General features: G+C 40.2%; 4 protein-coding genes across 4 annotated transcripts; 2 read left to right on the plus strand and 2 right to left on the minus strand.

Annotated features, from left to right (window-relative positions):
* The first annotated feature begins 42 nt into the window (after window positions 1-42).
* taf6 (TAF6 RNA polymerase II, TATA box binding protein (TBP)-associated factor) lies at window positions 43-5,224 on the plus strand. Its single transcript, XM_037467739.2, has 15 exons — window positions 43-285; window positions 1,258-1,415; window positions 1,547-1,633; window positions 1,721-1,874; window positions 1,954-2,010; window positions 2,104-2,223; window positions 2,368-2,489; window positions 2,579-2,656; window positions 2,769-2,870; window positions 2,968-3,150; window positions 3,257-3,331; window positions 3,523-3,648; window positions 3,835-4,008; window positions 4,217-4,408; window positions 4,656-5,224. The coding sequence occupies exons 2-15, from the start codon at window positions 1,260-1,262 to the stop codon at window positions 4,944-4,946; spliced, it is 1,917 nt and encodes a 638-aa protein (XP_037323636.1). The 5' UTR covers window positions 43-285; window positions 1,258-1,259; the 3' UTR covers window positions 4,947-5,224.
* Window positions 5,225-5,565: 341 nt separating this feature from the next.
* On the plus strand, window positions 5,566-7,830 carry sat2b (spermidine/spermine N1-acetyltransferase family member 2b). Its single transcript, XM_037468250.2, has 6 exons — window positions 5,566-5,765; window positions 5,897-5,948; window positions 6,398-6,481; window positions 6,740-6,841; window positions 6,929-6,969; window positions 7,048-7,830. Exons 1-6 carry the CDS (start codon window positions 5,703-5,705, stop codon window positions 7,225-7,227), a joined length of 522 nt encoding a protein of 173 aa, XP_037324147.1. The 5' UTR covers window positions 5,566-5,702; the 3' UTR covers window positions 7,228-7,830.
* A 937-nt stretch (window positions 7,831-8,767) lies between these two features.
* Window positions 8,768-10,876, minus strand: LOC119215809 (claudin-15-like). Its single transcript, XM_062558165.1, has 5 exons — window positions 10,660-10,876; window positions 9,612-9,776; window positions 9,255-9,336; window positions 8,977-9,087; window positions 8,768-8,895 (listed from the first exon to the last, which is right to left on the minus strand). Exons 1-5 carry the CDS (start codon window positions 10,874-10,876, stop codon window positions 8,796-8,798), a joined length of 675 nt encoding a protein of 224 aa, XP_062414149.1. The 3' UTR covers window positions 8,768-8,795.
* Window positions 10,877-15,884: 5,008 nt separating this feature from the next.
* Window positions 15,885-21,570, minus strand: grk1b (G protein-coupled receptor kinase 1 b). The gene is made up of 8 exons (XM_037466737.2): window positions 21,319-21,570; window positions 18,579-19,291; window positions 17,927-18,054; window positions 17,488-17,645; window positions 17,155-17,238; window positions 16,894-17,018; window positions 16,581-16,782; window positions 15,885-16,501 (listed from the first exon to the last, which is right to left on the minus strand). The coding sequence occupies exons 2-8, from the start codon at window positions 19,275-19,277 to the stop codon at window positions 16,218-16,220; spliced, it is 1,680 nt and encodes a 559-aa protein (XP_037322634.2). The 5' UTR covers window positions 19,278-19,291; window positions 21,319-21,570; the 3' UTR covers window positions 15,885-16,217.

The following is a 21,570-nucleotide window of genomic DNA, read 5'->3' on the forward strand; positions in this document are numbered from 1 at the left end:
TTTTTGATAAACGGATACTGTGCTAACTGTTGGGGTATCTCAATTTTAGTCTCGCGATATCTTAACCGAACGTGACTCAAAATGGCGACGGAACATAAGCGCTAATTCACGAAAGGAGGTCCCAGCTGCAATCCGTGAATTAGCTCGTCGTTAATATTGAAAGATGGATATTCATAGAGAAGAATTTGCTTTGCGAAACAATTACTGTTGTAAATTTCAACATTGACTGTTTTTATTCGTGTAAGTTCTTGCTTAAACTCAGACGGAGAGGACAACTTCACACAGGTAAAATGTCATCGGAAGCTAAGTTACTAGCATGCAAGCTAAAATACATGGTATTTATCTCACTGTTAGTTAATATGTAAGCACCAAGCATCGTTAAGTTGCTTACAATTAATACGTGTTATGTGTTTCATATGAAGTCGTATGTATGGCTATACCGTTACTTTAGAAGTGGCTTGAGTGTCTAATGTTGCTAACCTAAGTTGATGGGGTTCTCCGGCGGAGAGCCCGCTTTCCGAGGAGCTCCCTGTTTATTTACACACACGAGCACACAAGTTTAACCCCTTTTTAAAGTATTTGTTCCATTCACTGTTTTTTGCGTGTGCATGTAAACCACATTCGACATAAAATGTACCGTAATCCCCATCAAATAGATAGATTCGAACGATATTTCCGTAACTCATCCTCAGTAGAAATGACCGCATCCGTCTGTGCTGATGGGACGTGTGCATGCATACCGTAGAGCCTTCCTTCACAGCTTGAAGGGAGACCGCTGAGATTAATAGATCCTTAGTTTTCAAGATTATTTCTTCTTGTCATCATCCCACTAAACTGCATTCAAACACCCAGTTGTATATACTTTGTTTCATATGTCAGACATTGATGGCTTTAACTTCTTGTGTGATGACCTGCATGCATGAACACTGGTTTTGATAGTTGTCTGCAAAAGGCAGATAAATAGTTAAGCTATTTTGTTAAATATCTATATGGTTACCTGATAAAAGGCACACATTCTAATATTTACATTTGGATAATTGGAGATTTAACAAAAGACAAGTAAATTCAAGTGTATATATAGTTTGTTAAACCACCACTTAACTATAATAAAACTGATCGTCAAATAATATGTTATAAATCTGCGATTGTTGCTTCAGGCCCTTTGAGTGGCCATGATTATTATTATATAACCATTCCAAATGTTTACAACTGAAATCATTCTTATTCAAATTAAATGGGACCTTTGTACTTTGTCAGCCATGGCAGAGGAACGTCGGCAGAAGCAGTGTTCAGTGTCCCTGCCCACAGAGTCCATGAAGGCCATGGCCGAGTCTGTGGGAGTGGGGCAGTTGCAGGAGGAAAGCTGTGCTGCACTAAGTGAAGAAGTCAGCTACAGAATAAAAGAAATTGCACAGGTAAATCATGGATGGTAGATGTGATATTTTCTTTTGCGAGTCCATAAATTATTCTGAAACGTCATGCTTGAATGTTTTTGGCATAACTGATCTTTTTATTTCTTTGCATGACTTTCTTTCTTTTTATTTAGGATGCTCTTAAATTCATGCATCACGGGAAGAGACGTAAATTAACCACCAACGACATAGATAATGCTCTCAGACTAAAAAACGTGGAGGTAAGGGAGAACTTGCATACTCTTATCTTTTATCAAAGCACTTTATATATTTTGTTCCAAATAAAAGTACATTTTCTCTTGTTATAGCCCCTTTACGGATTCCAGTCGCAAGAATTTATCCCTTTCCGCTTTGCAAGTGGTGGTGGAAGAGAGCTTCATTTCTATGAGGAAAAGGAGGTCGACCTCAGTGACATTATTAACACACCGCTCCCCAGAGTACCACTAGATGTGTCCCTCAAAGGTACGCATGTCGTTGTTCTCCAAGATATTGTCTTGTTTCGACATAAACTCATACACCATGTTTGTTTTTTCATCCACAGCCCACTGGTTAAGCATTGATGGGGTGCAGCCTTCTATTCCAGAAAATCCACCGCCAGGTTAGCCTTTTTCTACTTGTCCCTTGAAAGGATAAAAAAACATTTATCTGTGGGGGAACAACTTAAGATTGGTTTTGATTTTCTTATTTTCAGCACCAAAAGAGCAGCAAAAGGTTGAATCTACAGAGCCCCTCAAAATCGTCAAACCTGGTCAGGAGGAAGACGGTAAAATTCAAGGCAAGACTCAAGGGGCAACAGCGGCTGATGGCAAAGGTCACTATCTTCTCTTAAATCAGAACACGTCTCTATCTACCCCCCGCCCTCCCCAAATGCCTTTCTTATTTCTATATGTCCACCCTAATCCTTTTAGGATAATGTTTTCCTCCATCATAGCGTGTTTACCTCTGTGTCTTACAGGAAAGGAGAAGGGTCTAATAAGGTTGAAGCCGCGTAGCACTCACGAGCTGTCTGTGGAACAGCAGCTCTACTACAAGGAGATCACAGAAGCGTGCGTGGGCTCCTGCGAGGCCAAAAGAGCTGTAAGTCACAACTGAAATTATGAATAATAATAGAATTCTGCCAAAAGTTACTTTTTGTTAGATAAATCTTTCCTCTTTCTCTCCTTCAGGAAGCTCTACAAAGTATTGCCACCGATCCTGGACTTTATCAGATGCTTCCAAGATTCAGCACATTCATTTCTGAAGGAGTGAGCATATTTTCCAACTTCAACCAACTACTATTCCAAAACATCACTCAGCTCATATAAAATAACCCTTTATATCTGTTCTGGAAGTACTGACTTTCTGTTTTCCTTAAAGGTTCGGGTGAATGTGGTGCAGAACAACTTGGCTCTGCTGATTTATTTAATGCGCATGGTCAAAGCTCTTATGGACAACCCCACCCTGTATTTGGAGAAATACGTGAGTGCCGAAAAAAGCAAAATGTTAGATATCGTTTTTTCATGGTGTATAATCTCATCTTATCCTTGTGTTTTAATTATTCAATCTTTATTTGCAGCTGCATGAGCTCATCCCAGCTGTTGTGACGTGCATCGTGAGTAAGCAGCTGTGTTTGCGACCAGATGTTGACAACCACTGGGCTCTACGAGACTTTGCGGCTCGCCTCATGGCCCAGAGCTGTAAAACCTTCAGTACTACGACCAACAACATCCAGTCCCGTATTACCAAGACTTTTACCAAGGTGATCACTTTAGATAGATAAAAAGTTGAATTTAACATTACATTGTTGTGTATATATATATATCTTTTTAATTCACATTTTTAACCAGACCGACTTGTTTCCTCAGAGTTGGTTGGATGAGAAAACGCAGTGGACGACACGTTATGGCTGCATCGCTGGACTTTCTGAACTAGGACCTGATGTGAGTGTGATCCTCTTTTGAATTTGTACTGTTGCACGTAGTCTCTTCCTTGTAAACTAGAACTTTCTTGATTCTGGTTGTTCTGGGTCTGTACCCTTTAGGTTCAATGCACTTATTAAGTCATTATAGATAAAAGCGTCAATGTACTCTTTTTATTCTGCACCAACCTCTGGATTCTTTTCCCCCTGTAGGTGATAAAGACGTTGATCCTTCCGAGGCTCACTATAGAGGGGGCTCGCATCAAAGGAGTGGTGGAAGGACCAGTGGTCTCCAACATTGATAAGATAGGCGCTGACCATGTTCAAAGCCTCTTGCTGGTAACAAGTTTATTTTTATTTTTGTTATGCACTTAAAAATGGACTACTTCCTACAGATTAATACATCTGTATACAAACGGTCAAAGAAATTTCCTAAATCAACATGACCATTCATCAGTGATTGTCTCTTAGTTTTTATTGGGCCAGAGTTTGTTTAATGTTAACAAAATGTATTTTGTTTTAAAGAAACACTGTGCAAGTGTTATTGCCAAGATCCGACCTCAGCCTGACATCGCTGAACAGTATCGGACTGACTACGGTTACCTTGGGCCCATGCTCTGCTCCCATGTAATGAAGGCCAGGACGCAGGCAGCACTGCAAGCCCAGCAGGTTAACAGGACAACATTAACGATCACACAGGTACATTCAACACTGAATATATGGTTCAGTGAAGTAAATAACTGTTACAAAGCTCGAGCCGTACACATTGTTTTTTGTGGGGAAAATGGCATTTAAAAAAATCATTGATCTATTATGTATCATTTAGGCGATGCACTCTGCATTGCAGAGAGGTAACTAAGCGAGCACACAGCTGTTTACTAACGAATGATGAATTTGTTTCTTGCAGCCTCGTCCCACCCTCACTATGTCACAAAGCGGCTTTAGTGGGTCGGCAGGGCCGCGCACTCCCAGCATCATTAAGGTTCCAAGCTCCCTCACCCTGATGTCTCCTCGACCGGGGACCCCGTCACAGCCATCTCCCCCGGCAACAAAATACATTGTCATGGCGACCAGTGCTGGATCCGCTTCAACTCAGCAGGTGCTTTCATTTTTCTTATATTCAGTTGCAACGTTGGTCTGCGCCAACGCTACAACGGCAGCACGGTACCTTCTGCCTACATTGATAAGAAAGCCGTTTCAACAACAATTTAATCATCATAAGTGATGACTTTTTGAAACAACAAATCTACTGTTTTACAATATGAAAACACCAATGGCAAGTTGTAATAAAATATTTTCATTATTAGCGTATAAATTTAAATCTGCCTTTTTTTTCTCCCATCTAGGTAATCACCCTCAGCTCTTCCCAGTCAGCCACACCAGTCACCAGCACTGTTCCCAGTGCCACTTCGACTTTACAGCCTCTGGTAAAACTGGAAGGGGGCGGTGGACCTGGACTGACAGGTTCCCGACCTGTGCAGAAGTACATAGTTGTATCTTTGCCCTCGTCCGCCTCTTCCTCCTTGGAGACTAAGAGCTCTGTGCTACCAACCTCAATTTCCTCAAACCCACTCGAAAGTGCAGTGAAGCTAGACCGCTCCGAGTCTCCTGGAGCGAGCACACAGTCGCCACACTGAGACTTGGATAGATAGTGAGATTTTGACCTGTCGATGCAGCTGAACAATCAAAGTTGTTTGTTTGGGCTGAACATAAAGGTTGTAAATTCTGGCATAGTATGAAGGGGGATATCTGAACTCTTGACTGATAAAGAGCAAATGTGACTAAACATTGTAAATATGTTAATGCCCAATGAAAACTCAGGTCCAGCTGTGAGATCTGTAATGTTTCAGCTTATATTCTAATTGATCCCATGCTCTTTTTTTACTCTAAAATAAATCAGATTTTGTATGAAATATGCTGGTTGTGGTTTTATATTTCTATTTTAAAGACAAATGGTATTGTTCTCTGCAACGGGCTCATTGTCTGCACTGATAACAAGCCAGTTAAAACACATGGGCAAAAAATAAGCCCTGCATTCTGAAAGTAGAAGTACATATATTTCCACGTATTTGTACTAAAGGAAAATAAATGTACCGGTCAGAACGTAAAATACATTTTATAAAATGTAAAAGTTATTAACATTCTTTGTAATCTTTTTGAGATTAAAAGCTAATGTTTGATCAGCCCTGTAGTTTATTCTACTAATCCACTTGCTCCTTCTGAAGCGTTCATGTTTTTGATTGAGCTTTTATTCTGAAGGCGACGTTTCAACACCGGAAACAAGTCATTGTCAACATTGCGGTTCAGATAAAACGTTATACATTTTCGTATTGCTTCTGTCTGGAGAAGAACACGGCTCCTTCATATCAAGTGTGGCTTATTCAAAAAAAAACATGAACGTCAAAGTCCGGCCTGCAACAAAAGAAGACTGCAAGGAAATATCGAGGATGATATCGGTGAGGCTCCAAAACGTGTTCTGTTACACAATGTGACACACGGAATATTTGCATGCACTTTGGTGCATTCTAATGACACAGGTGACTAAATACATTCACATATGACTCCTTCAAATCCCTCCTTCGCGCAGGAGTTGGCGGTCTATGAAAAAATGCCCGAGCAAGTGAAGATAACTCACGAAGGTAAGTTATGCTCAATATGAAGAAGTAATGCTGCGGAATAACGCGTTCCTCTTTAAAACACCGCACATAATCCATATTCAAAGCTAACGACTTGAAGAATGAATAAGTAACGATATGACGTGACTAATGCGCACAGTACCTGTCAAGGCATCGGTTGAGTATTTGATTACGATCACGTGGCGTCATCTATCTGATGACAAGGCGTAACAACACATGGTAAAGAGGCCGCACGCAGGGACAGATTGATGAACAAGTTACTCATTTCAAAAACGTGTGTGGTCAAACCACTTGGATGGAACAAGATGCCTCACGAGCAATTCAGCAGCAATGTTTCCATGTGCAGGGCACAGCAGAGTTGAATGAAAAGTAATGATTAATAGAATGATCTCTTTACCGTGACGATGACATGTAACCCTTCGGGTCAATGATCTGTCCGGCTTTTACTTTAGAACTGGAGAGGGACGGTTTCTGTCAAAATCCCTTCTTCGAATGTCTTGTTGCAGAAGTGCCGGAGGAGCATCGGTCTAAAGAAGGTAAAGTGTCCATCAAGGCCTTTCTTCTATGCGATTCTCTCCTGTAAGGCAGCTTTAAGTCACAACGAGCACAGCAGTAGCACCTTATAAACCAGCAGTGGCCGAAGTTGTTCATTGATTCCTTTCCAGAGCTGATACGGGAGGCGTGTAAAACAACTTTTTAATGCAAAGCACAATTGCATTTAAAAAAACAATACATTTTTCCCAGGTGTTCTTCCTCCTTGTCTTTTTGATCACATGTAGTTTTTGTCCGTGTAGGTTTCCCGATTGTCGGATACGCCCTTTACTTTTACACCTACAGTACGTGGAAGGGGCGGTCCGTGTATCTGGAGGACCTGTACGTGATGCCAGAATTCAGGGGTAAAATATGCATCAACTCGTAATCAACGAAGCACTTGTTCGGTTGTGCAAATCATCATTTCTTCAAGTGTCTCTTTCTGTAACCAGGAAAGGGCATCGGCAAGGGCTTACTGAGCAAAGTAGCTGAGGTAAGGATATTCCCGTCGACCTCCTAAATCCCACTTTTCTTGGAGGGGTCCTGTGTGACAAAGGGGTTGTTTTCTCAGGTGGGGAAGAAGAAGCAGTGTGTGCGGCTGCAGCTGTCTGTGCTGGACTGGAATACTCCCTCTAGAGACTTCTACGCTGCTAAAGGAGCTCAGGACATCACCGCCAGCGAAGGCTGGCACTTCCTACGTTTTGTCGGACAAGACCTGGACAATTTAGCAAACGAAGCTCCCAAAGATTAAGAGGTTTTCCTGAGGAAAATGTGTCTGTTCATCACCCTGAAGATGGCGCCATAATATGCCACACTGTAATTCTTCACACCCTTCTTGCCTTTTTTCTGGTTTAACTAAATCAATTGCAAGGTTCTATGTGTAATTTTGATATATGATTTTGAGTAATCTTAAAATACATACTCTTATGAAAGTAGCTGACCATCATTTTATCTTTCATATCATTTGTAAATCCACAATGAAACAAAACACTGCCTTTATTACGAAATCCAACAGAATTACGCTCTTGATTGTCAACTTTGTCAGATTGGATAATGCTTGGTGAATATCATTGGCAATTTTATTAGCAAGGCAATGTTATTGGACCAGATAAAGTCAAATTCCAGATTTGATACCATATTAACCCTGTCGGTGGCATGTTTAAAACTGCCAATGAACTGAGAGGATGTCCAGCCAATGAGGTTTAAGTGCACCACCGAGCTTTCAGTACTTCCTGTTCTGGTAAAGAGTCAAATCGTGGATTACTTTGAAAGTAATAAAACCATATTCATGGATTTATGTTTGTGAAGTTGATAATCAAAGTCTCCCGTTGATAGCTCTGATTCTTCATTGTTCAGTCACCAGAAATTATATTTGTTTTTTGTAACATACTGAAATTCATAAGAACACATGTAAAATCATCCAAAAGACAAACTGACATTACATTTCAATTATACACAGATGCTTAAAAAATGATTATCCAAATAACTGCAAAGAAAATGTTTATGTGTTTCGACTTCGTTACTCGAGTGATCTCAGATTAACGTCAAAGTCACTTCACTCCGTGAAGCGCTGCAGGCTTTACTGGTTACTGTTGAAAGTTAAAGGAAGACTTTTCCTCCATAAACTTTTCACAGTTAAGTCACATAATTACACTTACTAACTCTTACCGACATATTTTGATAGACATTTGTTCATAATTCTAAGAGCTTTATTTACTGCAAAACCACCCAGATAATTGATTAAGTAGATTAAATTGCTGTTTAATTTGGATCTGGAATTAGCTTTTGAACGTTTAATATTTTGCATACACATTTTTCTAAATGTGTAGCACAGCCACTAGAAATATTTTACAAACCTCAACCATTAAGATAATTTTAAAAACGTTTACGTTGATTCAAGGATTAAATACTGCTGTTTTTGTTATTACTAGTCCTAATATATCGTCTTAAAAGCTTATCAGAGCAGCACGTCCTCTGAGGTCAGAAGATTAGACTTTTCATGGCACATCCAACTTAGAACTTTCTCTCATCATCAAATCAACGTGTGCCAATCAATAAATATGAAGGAAAGTAAAGGACTTTTTGGGCAGGTGTGCTTTATTAAGGCTGTTGTAAATATATTGCTATCACCACTGCATTCTGGACATGGAGTCTAGCATACCTTATGTTCTTCATATTCCATAGATTCATTATAGTTTATAGCAGTAATCGACGCTGTAACGAAGTGGTACCCTGTCACACCCTTCATTATGCTGCAGTTTCTGTGTGTAACGACACAGCAAGTTAGTAAGGTACATTGACCCCGATACACAACGCCTCTCACACATATGCATTTCTGTCATAGTGTGTCGGTGCAGACTGAGACGTCGCCACCGTCGGGGGCGCACGTCCTCTGGAGGATGGTTGGTACGGATATGGGCTGTAAAACAAAAAGACACATCTGTTTAAGCACAGATTCTGCTCCACTTAATGATCAAACGTCTCATCCGCACAGACTCACATTTTTTCCTTGGGTGTGTTGAGTTTACAAGCGCACATCAGACACGCCCCCCCACAAATGGCCAGTATGGCTGAAGACCAGCCGATATACAGGCCCTCTCCGATCTCATACCTGTCACACAACAACATTGAACACATTCTTTTTTCGACATATTATCATTTAATCTGTAAATCTGCAACAACAACACTGTTTTGTCAGCTTTTGTTTTTTGATTAACCCTGTAGTTTATCGTTGTGTTTGCACTGAGTGACACCCTGATGCAGAGAGTATTCACTCACTTTGTCCCGGGGTAAAACTGGTCAAAGAACTGCTGTGTGATGTTGGCTGCATACCAAGATACAGCAATCATGGTGCAAATCCCTGCAAAGCACATAATGCACACACTGATAAAGAGGATTTGTTTTGTCCATGCACAAAGTAACAAGCGGAGACAACGTAAATAAAATGAGTTTTATAATTAATTAACACAATGTCAGCCATATGGAGCAAAGTTACTTGCTTGTTGCAAGTAAGGACTATTCCTTTATATCCACTCTATATGTATCTTATAGGCGTGATTACTATTGAAATACAGACCAAACATTTTGTCATGTCGTTCTGTCACATGACCATGAAATCCATCCCCAGGTCTTTACCTTGGAGTAAGAAGAAACCTCCTCCGATGGCAGCAATCCTTCCCTTCAGGACGTAGTTTTCTCCTCCTATTTTAGAGCACTTCATTCCAACAAGAGTTGCCACCAGCCCGAACGTCCCAAACACAATGGAAGCGATCATGAGGGCCCGGGAGGCCTGAATGTACCCTGTGTGCAAACGTCAAAACAATAAGAGGATATATGCTCTTGTGATCCGGGATGAGACTGTTAGCTATAAAAAAAAAACACTCACAATAAGTTGAATGTGAGGAATTTCCATTTTCGGAACTCGTACTGTCACACAAAAAAGCTGCTTTTTCACGGTAGTTAATTGAAGTATTTTTTTTAATTTAAGACAGAGCAGACTTGTTACTATTGTTTTTTATTCTATTTTTATGCAGGTCCTGTGAGAACAAGACAGAGCCCTCTGAGGGACGACGTGTGCCCGATAAAACGACAGCAGATACAGATTCATTCTAATCATATATGTAGATACCTGTTGTGGCTTCGGTTGGCTGAATGTGATCCATAAAGGTTTGATTGCAACGTGACAACCTGTCTAAGAAATGACTAATTGCAATGATTGTTCTTAGAATATAGCTTTTAGTATTTTATGGGTATTGAGTTTGTCAGGGTTGACTTTGGTTTTGTTGATCATATCTTATATTCCCCGCCTTTAATACAGATTATAGCCTGCACAGTAAATCACTCCTGATATGCGTCTGAAGGTGCACTGAGGTCAGGTCTCAGGAAAAGATGGCAAATAATCACTGCCTTCTCTCCACGTTTGGGCTGATCGATCGGTTGGTTTAAAGTTTTAGCTGAATTGATTTTTTATTGTACACATTTTCACCCTTTTTGACATAATCGATTGTATTTCTTTCCCCCCTTTTTACCTCTTGTTCTGTATTGCTTGAGAATTAAAGTTCTTTATAATTGGCGAAATTAGAGTCCCCAAAATCCTGACTCTTTGAGTGTGTGAATGAGCATTTAAGCCAGATGAGAAGCAATCCACAGGAGAAATAACTATATTTCCGTGTTGGCCACATACCATTAAGTGCAAGCAACGATGGGAAATCCCGGCAGTTGTGAACTCCTGTGGAGTCAGTTGCACAGGACATCCACAGGTTTTCATAGATGGTCGATGTGGTGATAACGTTACCGTCCACTGAAGAGACCTTCCAGTACCGATTTGGAAGGGCGATTCCGACCATCAGCCAGGCCAGAAACCCCAGGAGGAAGGCCACAGCTTCTACTATCGCATTCATAGTCCCTTGTTTCTTCTGTACAATTGTGTAGTTATCCGGGGAGAGAGAAAACGTTGACTCCAAGCAATTTACCTGCGCCGAGTTGGCCCCAAATTCTCAATTTGCCTGACTAATTCACACCAGCCCCCGAGCCGAGAGTCTAATGAATGAATGAATGATTCATTCCAAATAGCCCACTTAATATGGTACCTTTTATTCTCCACTCTATTGAACCTTTTCAAAGGCTCCACATGTTTACCTTAACTTGAGGGACAACAGAGATGTGAAGTCCGGCCTTCAGGCCCGCTTATTAACGACTATGGACTATTTCTTGACCTTTGACTTTTGCTTTGAACACTGTGTCAATAACATCCAGCTGTTATTGATGGGCCTCGAGTGCAGGTTTGGCTCCTCGATTAACCGTGTTTTGGGGATGGTGGGTATGTTAGTGGCATTTAGGCGTGAGGGGGGGGGGGGGGGGGCTCCTAAGCTGCAGAGGACCAGGCTCGTTGCCCGGTAGATGAATCTGTTTTACAGATTTGATGTTTTTTGTTAGCCGGCCATTCTCATTGTGGTGATTAAGTTACACAGCGGCCTAGTATATATATATATATATATATATATATATATAAAAAAACATATAGAAATGTAATAATAATGTAATATTTATTTTTTTAATTAGGCTCTATTGCAATTATTTACAAACTAAATACAAGACCTGCTGTACATAAAAGTTAGCATTCTGGACACTGCTAAAGACACATTTATGTGGTTTTATAATGTATGACATAATGTTATTAGAACTACACGTCTCAACAAGAGGAAAGCAGCATTTCTCAAGAACTACAGTTCCCACTCACAAAATGGCAGGGCTCAGTCTGTCCAACTCATGCTTTGCATTAATTACTGGTAATAATTGGTTTGAATAAAGATGTAACAATAAGCACTTGTACAATGAAAGGATAATCTTACAGGACTACAGCACTGCTCATACGGTTTATGGGATTTTTTTTCTTTTTGAATATTGATAAAATATAATGTAAGGTAATACAATCTATGTTATGAGAGATATTCATAAAGTGTTTTTCAATTCTCACACAAAAATGCTGTTTAAAAGCTTCAGAAACTTTTCATTTTCATTGTTGAAATTAACGACTTCTACTGCTGATTACAGCTGCAGCATTGCTTTAAAAGTTTATATATGTATATATATATATATGTATATATATATACATATATATATGTATGTCTGGCTATCTGATATGTATGTGTAATTCATAGTAACTTTGTTAGAAGAAAATAGACAATCCTCAATGATATGACAGAGATATAAAAAGAATAGTAAGCTGTTTCACAAAGCTGAATATTCAGAAAAAAGAAAGCATCCATGGTCACTTATAAATATGAATAAAACAACAAGTAAATTGTAATTAATTAACAGTAATGGTCACAATTACTTCTTCTGCTTTAACTTACCTGGAAGAGCAAACAGGGATGGAAAGTCCCGGCAGTTGTAGATCCCTGTTGAATCACTTGCACAAGACATCCAGAGGTTCTCGTAGAGGGTGGAGGTTGTGATCACGCTGCCTTCTGTGGTAGATTCTTTCCAATATTGATCTTGTAGTGATATGAAAATCATTATCCATCCTGTAAAACCTAAGAAAAGTGCCATCACCTCGATGATCTCTTCCATCTTGAAAGCAATCCCCTATTAATTATTAGCAACTAATAGATGGTACCTCTGCGAGGAGCTCTATTAACAACTTCTTTATCTGATATACATTTTCTGAACTGTGTGGGATCTGCACTGATTTTTTTTTCTCCCCCTATTCCTCTCAACCCTGGACTCATTTGAAAATTGTGATTTGTTTGCTGGAGCTACATTATAAGTCTGCGATTCCCGCCCAAACTCCACGTGCCATGTTACCATGGAAATGTAAGCATACAATAGCAGTTATTGTCTATTGTGAAATATTTATTACAACTTCAAATCCATGTGCTAGATCACTGGAATTGTTATTGTGATTGATTGGTTCTGCTTTTGCCTTCTTGTCTTGCTGCATGGATTGCCTTTTGAGGAATTGAATGCTTGCTAATTTCGGGGGGTTTAAAAGTTTCTTTAATCAAATACTAACGGTAAATACTGAATAGAGGGCAAAGCAAACAGTGAGAGTAGGGTGAGCGAGTGATTCATTGAAGGCGGGAAGTGTCTATTTAAAAACTGGTTAAGCATTAGTGATTCTGCTGCAGGACAAAAGATGCACTCAAACTCAAGTTGTTTTCTTGTCCTCCAGCATACACATTTGTTGTTGACGTAACGCACGGCTTTCACCTATTGGGTCAAACCAGGCTGCCCCGACATACCCTTTTATTTAATTGATTGCTTCTATACGTTCTATAACAGAAGTGCCGATGTACTTGGGTTCAGTCCTTACAAGCTGAGCTACTCTCTTGTTTATAAGAAGCTTCACCTTTTGCAGTCGGTATCTTATCAAATGGGAATTCTCGCTTGCTGAGGCGTAATCAGAAGCAGAGTTCAAAGTGCTGTCATATACTTAAAGTATTGAAGAGGCATTCATCCTTTAAATCATAATCTTATGTCGGTTAATGTTTCATTTCTTGGCCCTTCCCACTGTCACCTGAAAGATTTATCAAGTTTTGACCGCATTGACCTCCCTGCTTTAAGATAAAGTTCAATTGAACCAGAAGGTTTGATGGGCTGTGAAACCAGATGTGACCACCAGGTCAAAAGTGGTGTTAAGGTCACCTGTGTTTTTATTGGGATTAGGCTTATTTATTGTCTTTTGTGTATCATTTTGTAAAAATTAATATAAGGTTCATTGTAAGTAGACAGAAGGTCTGTGACCTCTTGAATTGATATATGGTGTTTCTGAGATTAACAGATTTTGAGGATGATTTGTGAACCAGATTCTGGGTTTTTTCCCACCGATGTGATGAAGTTTTATTGCCTCGGGGTAAACAACGTTTCTCTGCCATCTCATGAATGACAATGCTATCGCTTTCTCTCTGATGTGGAGGTGATCCAGCCCCCCCCCCCGAGGTGGGAGATACGGATGTTTGTCACTATATAACTGGAAGGAGGGATCCTTCCAGTAGCCTTCATGCAGGTGTGTATGTGTGTCGACTGTGCTCCATGCTTACAAGCTTTAAATAAATGTCCCGTTCAATGATTTCACACCGGTGTCGAGTAAAATGCTTCCAATGATAATATAATAATGTCCTGTGTTGTTGTTATTATAGTAATTATTATTAGCCGTAGCAATACTACCCGTCATAATCTTCCTTGTTACTTTGTTTTTACTGTTCGCAGTTAAACTTTCAAATATTCTCACTAATTCTTCAACATTTGAAAGCTTACATTTTTACATAAATTACTGAAATCATTTTAAAATCTATTTAATTTAAAGTGTATATGGAATAAGTAAGTTTAACAGCAGCCACTGTTACCAGGATATTGATCAGTAAATGAAGCAAGCACTTTGCCCTTTAACAAGACTTCTGAAACGTGGAGAATGATAAAATCAAACTTATTACACTGATTAAACAAGTGCCCGTTTACAAAACTAATGTATCAGCGCTGTCCTTGGGACATTTTGGATGTAAGCTTCCAGCTCAAAGCAGAGCACAGCAACACTTTTTAGTAGTATCAGTAGTGATTATTGATGTAAAAAAAACTCACCTAACTGCATTATACAAATCTTCATGAAAGAATTGTGCTGGAAGTTATTCAAGCATAATTATTAGAATAATAGTAATATGTAAGTATGTCCATTCTTCAGACTAAAGGTGACCGAATAACTGGATAAACGCAATCCCACGGTCACTTTTACTGCTGAGTTAATGTAAGATTAACTTTTAAAACTAGACCTGAAATGCTCTTTGGTTTAATAATTTACCCACATGGTAACCCAGGAGATTGCGATAATTTAAAATAAATAAGTGTAATTTCAGTTATTGTTCAACCAAAAATGTAAACTATTGTTGTAAATAGAATAGACTTAAATCGCCACATACAGATCTTAAAAGGGGTTTAATGTTCAAACTAAATATGTAGTTTGATTTAGACATGTTTCAAATTCACAGAACACAAAGATTGTCTTTGTGCCAAGTTATATATATATTTTTTTGAAAGCGGTCATACTTATAAGATTATGGTTAATAGCATAATAATAGGTATGCTAGATTTTCAAAAAAGTGCCCTATATAACTTTTTTAAATTCACAAAAGATTCTCATCATTGCTATGTAGTCGTTTGTGTTACCTAAGGTTCATAGCGACATTATAGTGTCCAATATTACATTTTGAAATTTAAGCCTTTTCAGAGTATTCCTACTTTATTCACTAATGAAGATTTTTAGAAACAATAAAACATTTCTAGAAAACACAATAGAGAAAATCACGTGATGTTTTTAAGATCCTTTGCGAGTTCATGCTCTGTTCAGGAGGTGAAATCAGCAGTGAAGTGTGCGGATGGCTGCTTTGCTGTTTTCATGAAGGATCTGACTATTCGATTCTTAATGAAAACTCTTTTTTTAAGTATTTAACCCTAATGTACCTGAACGTACGTATGTTTTGTGAAAGTGGGTGTGAACGGGTTAATGATCACACGTGGCTAACAAAGATTTGAGTGGTGAGAGGACAAAAATCCACATGCTTTTTACCACTGTTCCAATATATACATTAATGGTCAAAATATGAATTGGTCAAAATCAAAGACGTCAATTAGTTGTTCAGACGTTTTATATAATGTCCAAATATAGATATTTTCAGTCATTCCGAGTCTGATTTTACATTTTTACATTACATATTTGTCTTCTCTTGTCTTGTTGTCATTTGTTATCAACCTCAGAAAAACCCATCGATGTGGAAAGGAGACAAAAAACATTGTGCTTTTGCAACATTTTTATTCATTACTTTAATTCCTTTATCTATGTTTGGCTTAATAATAAATAAAATACTTGTTGATACGAGAACATAAAAAATACTGACATAATGTCATAATGTCAATAGCTTCTTCCAAGTAATTTAATGTATAAAGATTGTATATAGATTCTGTATAACATAACCTTAATTCAATTTGCCTATATAACTAAACAATATTTATAATTGTTTACATGATTATGTATTAAATATTATTACATCATACAGTTATGATATATGTTTACCATGGTTCAACTTTATTTTAACACTATAAATATTAAAATGTAGATAAATGATAGTTATATTTACAAATGTATGAATTCACTGCAACTATTGCAGAACATAGTACAGATGACAGCACCAACTGTATCCAACTGTCAGACCTAAGATATGCTCCTCCTCTGGTTCCTTGTGTTTCTGCTCAAAGGAGCACGCATCCTCCACCTTTGGCTTCCACGTGGTTGGGATCAAGGTCATTGGGCAGCTTGCCTTTCTCTCCCCAGATATTCAACTCTCCGAACACGCCGGTCTCGATCATCTCCTCCTGCCAAGGTATCGGGACGTTGCCGGAAGCAAAGTCACTGTAGAACTCCGTGTCCTTGTTGTCCAGGACCACACCTTTGATTGAGCTGAAGGCGCCCACATCGCCAATGTCTTTGGCGTAGACCATCTTGGGATCAGGGACGAATGGTGGAGGCAACATACCTTCAGGAGAAACAGATTCAATGAGTATTTTTGTAATGTACACAGTTCTGCCATCTTCATCCTAAATGTCCCTCTGTACCTGCTTCCAGGCGACCCCAGTTAATCTCTTTAAAGAACGGCTGATTCTTGAGCTCTTCACAATCGTTATTTTTGAATCCGAGGCGTTTAGATGGGTCCTTCTGCATCAGGCCTTCACAGAGGTCTTTGCATGCTTTGCTGAAGTTTGGTGTGTAGGAAACTGGATCGTTGAGGATTCTGCGAGCTACCTCATCATTCTCAACCTGAAGAAAGAAATATATGCTTTATATATTTGGTTTTGGCATCTGAGAATTGGCTGGATGAGAGAAAACAGGGGAATTGTGGGTATTATTTTATTTCTACACGTTCGGTACCTTTTCTCCTCGTACTCTAAACGGCCCTTTGGCAGCAATCATCTCAAAAATGGTGACTCCCAGCGTGAAGTAGTCCACCGAGTAGTCGTACTGCTTCTTCTGCAGCAGCTCAGGAGCCATGAAACCTACATTTATGCACAAAGTGATTTCACACACAATAGAGAAAGAAACTCACTCCATTGATATCAACATGGACGATAGTGTTTCCTCTCCACTGGGCCTTTGTTTAACTTCATTTGAATACTTTGGATTCTTACTTACCTGGAGTTCCTGCATATCCAGTAGTCGTGTCTTGTCCAGGTGAAAGTTCAACAGCCAGACCCAAATCAGACAGACGCACGTGTCCTGAATGGACAATTACAGCTGTGGCATGTGGCTTTTAAATACACAACCAATGTGTCTCAAAAAAGGGTCTAAGTATAGTCATAAAACACTTTTTAAATAAGTGATTTGTGTTAAGAAAGACTTTTAAATAATACAAAAAGTCATGATCTCGTCTACCGTGTCTTTAAAACGTTATTTCACAGCACATCATAAAAATCTTTGGTTAAAAAGTCGTGGTATAGAAAATGATGAAATGAGATACTGGTTCACCTGCATCATCCAGCAGCACATTCTCTGGTTTCAGGTCTCTGTAGATGATCCTGTGCTGGTGAAGGTGCTCCAGCCCACAGATGATCTGAGCCGTATAGAAACACGTTCTCTTCTCGTCAAAACCAGGATTCTTTTCATCCACATTGTACATATGAAACCTGTAAGAGACGATGGTATGTTGTAGGATTATTTTTTTGAAGCCTCTGGGAAACCAAAAGTATAAGAAGAGGAAAGTGAAGGTTATTGTCTGACTCAAAGCATGGTGCCCTGTGAGGACCTGCATGTAAGTGTCTCTACTTGAGGGTGATTAGCAGAGGGGAGAGAAGGGAAACACTGGTCCCTCGTTGTTAAGCACAGAAACCAGTCTGCAGCCTGGGATTTAGAGGCACGGTGCTTCAGTCAGTGTCAGCGTGTATTAAGGTGTATTCATATAAAGCACCTGAGGTCTCCACCATTCATGATGGTCATGACTAGGCAGAGGTCAGTCTTCGTCTGGAAGGCATAAGCCAGCGTCACAATAAAGCGGCTGTGAACTTTCGCGAGGATGCGCTTCTCCACAATTGCTCCCTAAAGACAAATCAAACATCAGAACAAGGTCAACCCCCTCCCCCGCACCCCCCAACACACAGACACAAAAAAAGAGCGATAGCTGACAATGCTAACTATTTGGGCCGTGCAAAGGGCTGATGAAGCTACTGTCCAACCACCTTTCCTCCTGCAGGGTTCTGCTCGACTTGAAGCAGAGCCAGGCCTCTTTGGTTTTACTTTAAGGGGATTAACTAATGAATGAATAGTGAAATGGTCCTTTAAAGGTCTGCTTACTGACGGACCCAAAGTAATTACTTCTGACTAGGTGGAGGTCTAATCAGCGTTAACTGAAACTGTGTGGACTTTAAGGTACTGCTGCATACGTTATAGAGTGGGCCTCTCTGAGCTGCTTTGTGAGGTCATTGAGCCTTTTTCTTCAAAGGTAAACCTCTGCAGGTTGAATTCTCTCACAAGCCTTTCTGCTGCCAGTAGAAGGATTCAGCTCTTCTCCCGTTGAGGAATGGAAATAGGTGGGACACACGGATGCCACATCACCGCTCTACCTCGTAGCCTTTGCGTTTCTTCAGCCTCTTCTTCTCCAGCTTCTTGTTGGCGTACATTTTGCCCGTTGCCTTGGCCTGGCAGGCGAACACTTCCCCGAAACCTCCTTTACCCAGGACCCTGAAGTCCATGAACCACTCCTCGTCAAAGGGCTGGCTCTCCAGATATTTGAACTGAACAAAACGCAGGAAGAACATGCTGTTCTTGAAGCCGGCCGTGGCCTTCTCCTCCAGGTGCTTGAGGAGCTGCTGCTCGCTCTCTTTGAACAGGTCACCGCGAGAGTTCTTGAAGTCTTCGACAACTCGAGCGACGGCCTTCTCTTCCAAGAAGCTGCAAAAGTTCTTGGAGGCCGACTTGTAGTGCTTATTGACCATGTTTTGAGCCTTCTGCGGCCTCTCCGTTTCCTGACATACGGTGTAGTCTTCGATGTCCTTCCACAACTCTACGGCGTTTCTGTGGCTCGGTTCGCTCTCCAGAAACTGTTGGAACAGGCGCTTGCCGATGGGCTGTTTGACGCACATGCTGTCGAAGGCGGCGTCCACAGTGGGTTTCAGGTGTTCGCAATCTCTGATGTGCGGGAGCTTCACCCTGGCGCGCATCTTCTTGTCGCGCATGGCCGACGCCGCCGCTCCGTCCACGCTCCCGCGAGCCGAAACGTAGGCCGAGTTCGCCACCACCGTCTCCAAACCGCCGATGTCCATGGCCGGGCCTTTGTCTGGCACATGGAAAAGCAGGGAGGAAGACAACGAGAGGGATGAGAGTAACTTCACTGTCATCCTGGGGACTCGGGATGAAAACATTCCTGACATTTCTTATGCAGAAAAAAATGATTGATTTATTAAATCTGCTCACATATTGGGATTCTTGATTTTTCCTAATCTGCCTTGTATAGTTGACTTTACGTTATATTTTCATGTCATTATTGTAATGCTTATTATAATAAATACCATATAACATGCAATTAAATGTAACTTTAAAGTGTTATAGTGTATGGCCAGTGTTACGGCTGCCGACGGCAACCTCATGTGGACAGGTGGAAAGGGTCCCACGCTGCAGAGGGACGACCGAAGAGGATCCGCCTAGAAGACTCCCAGCCAATCAGAAGAGGTCATTGGAGGGCGCGCCAGTTTAAATGGCCTAACTGATTGCAGCTGAGGGCGGCTGCCAGAACCGGAGGGCGATTGTAAGAGCGAGGAAGCGAGGAAGCGTCACACAGGCCTGTGTTAGCCACACTAGGACTAGGGGTGCCGTTGGGATGTATTTTATGTTACGGTTGCAGTAAGTGAGGATTTTGGTTACCTGTTTGTTTTGTCATAGTCTTCGTTTTGAAGATCTCCGTTTGTTCTATTCTGTTTTTGATTTACACGGCACCCTTTGGGCCCTTTTCTCAGTTCGTATGCCCTGTGTTTCCCTGACTCCGAGAATAAATATTCTTTTTAAAATCACCAAAAACACCTGGTTTTATGTATATGTCCGTCTCCCCCTAGCGACAGGACGTAACAGCCAGTCATCAATGAGCAATATAATTACTTTATTTGAGCCATTTACTGCTTGAGAGTATGTATAAACAATAAGAATACTTTTTCCAAGTAGAGGGAAGTTGAAGTTGGAGTAGAACTCTTGTTGTGATATGCTGCACCCTGTTGTTTGAGAGACAGAAGTCACAGAAGAAGACTTTCTATTTTAGATGCTTCGCTTCGCTTGCACTCGCTTGTGTGCGAGGTCACGCGGGCCGAGGGATTTGGGGTGCTGTGAGGTAGGAGAGCATTAGCTTATTCTTAGTAGCCCACTTCCTTCCTCCTTCCTCTTAGGCTTCCACTTCCTCTGCCTGGTTTCCTCTCTCTTGTGCAGATTACCTCCCTGATCATTTGAACCAAAGTGCATGGTGCGTATACAGTATATCACCAGCAGAAAAAATGTTGATTGCTTTGCTTGCATTTTTAAGCTGCTCTGCCTTGACCTGGTACATGTAATACCCAACGAGTTACTGTTGGCGTTGGTGACTGCATGATCCGATTACGGAAGGCTGCCAACACCAGGAATTTTTATTACAGATAATTCACATCCTACTTTTTTAATTAACTTGTGTTAATTAAATGTGTTTAAACAGTTGGAGACTTAACAGAAATTAGGCATTTATTGCAGATAAAATGTTAGTGTAGGTCTTATTGGTTTATCTGGGACAATCTCCCAGAAAGTTGCAACTGTTATTATTTGTAACTGTTTACACATTCATTTCAAACCATACAAATGATTCTGCCTTAGTTTAGCTGTGGTCGTGCCAGTAAAAGATCGCTTCATCCTCCAGTTCATCAGAAAAATCTGAAATCTCAGATACGGGAAATCACTAAAGAGAAAATGTATAGAAAATTGTAATCTCAAAATTATTAATTAACTAAAAAAAACTAAAGAAAAATGTAAAGAGAAAAATCCAGGCAAGTAAAAATGACAAAAGTTGCCGTTGAAATTAAATGTAGAATTAAACTGAGTATTAAGTGGCTAAAAATGGAAATACAAAAGTAAAGTACAAGTCTCTCAAATGTATAGTTGGCTGCAGTTGGCAGTTAATGTCGGTTAGATTTCAATCTTGAATTATGAAATATAATTGATCATAAAAAATGTGGGAAATGAATGTGAAGTAATTAATAATGCCAACACTAAAACATTGGAATTAAGAGACTGTATTTTATCTTTTTTAGCTCAGTATCTTTACACAGTTTGTACTGATACAGCAAAACTCACCGTATACTTTTTGCAGGTGCAGGGAGTCAAATCAGAACAATGGAATCTGGTTGGGTTGCATTCAACATATATTCTCCCTTTCCCCTTATCTTGCATCCAGCAGAACAAACAGAACTCCTCTTTGTCCTGTCGGATCCTGAACACGTTTCCTTTCTTTCGGGTCTCTGACCATCCTTTTCTGGTCCTCGTTCCTACAGTGTGCTCTTTTGGAAAGGCTGCGGAATCAGGTCGAGGTTTACTCTGCACCTGAAA

The sequence above is a fragment of the Pungitius pungitius genome, chromosome 16 (genome assembly GCF_949316345.1).
Source record: "Pungitius pungitius chromosome 16, fPunPun2.1, whole genome shotgun sequence".
NCBI lineage: Eukaryota > Metazoa > Chordata > Actinopteri > Perciformes > Gasterosteidae > Pungitius > Pungitius pungitius.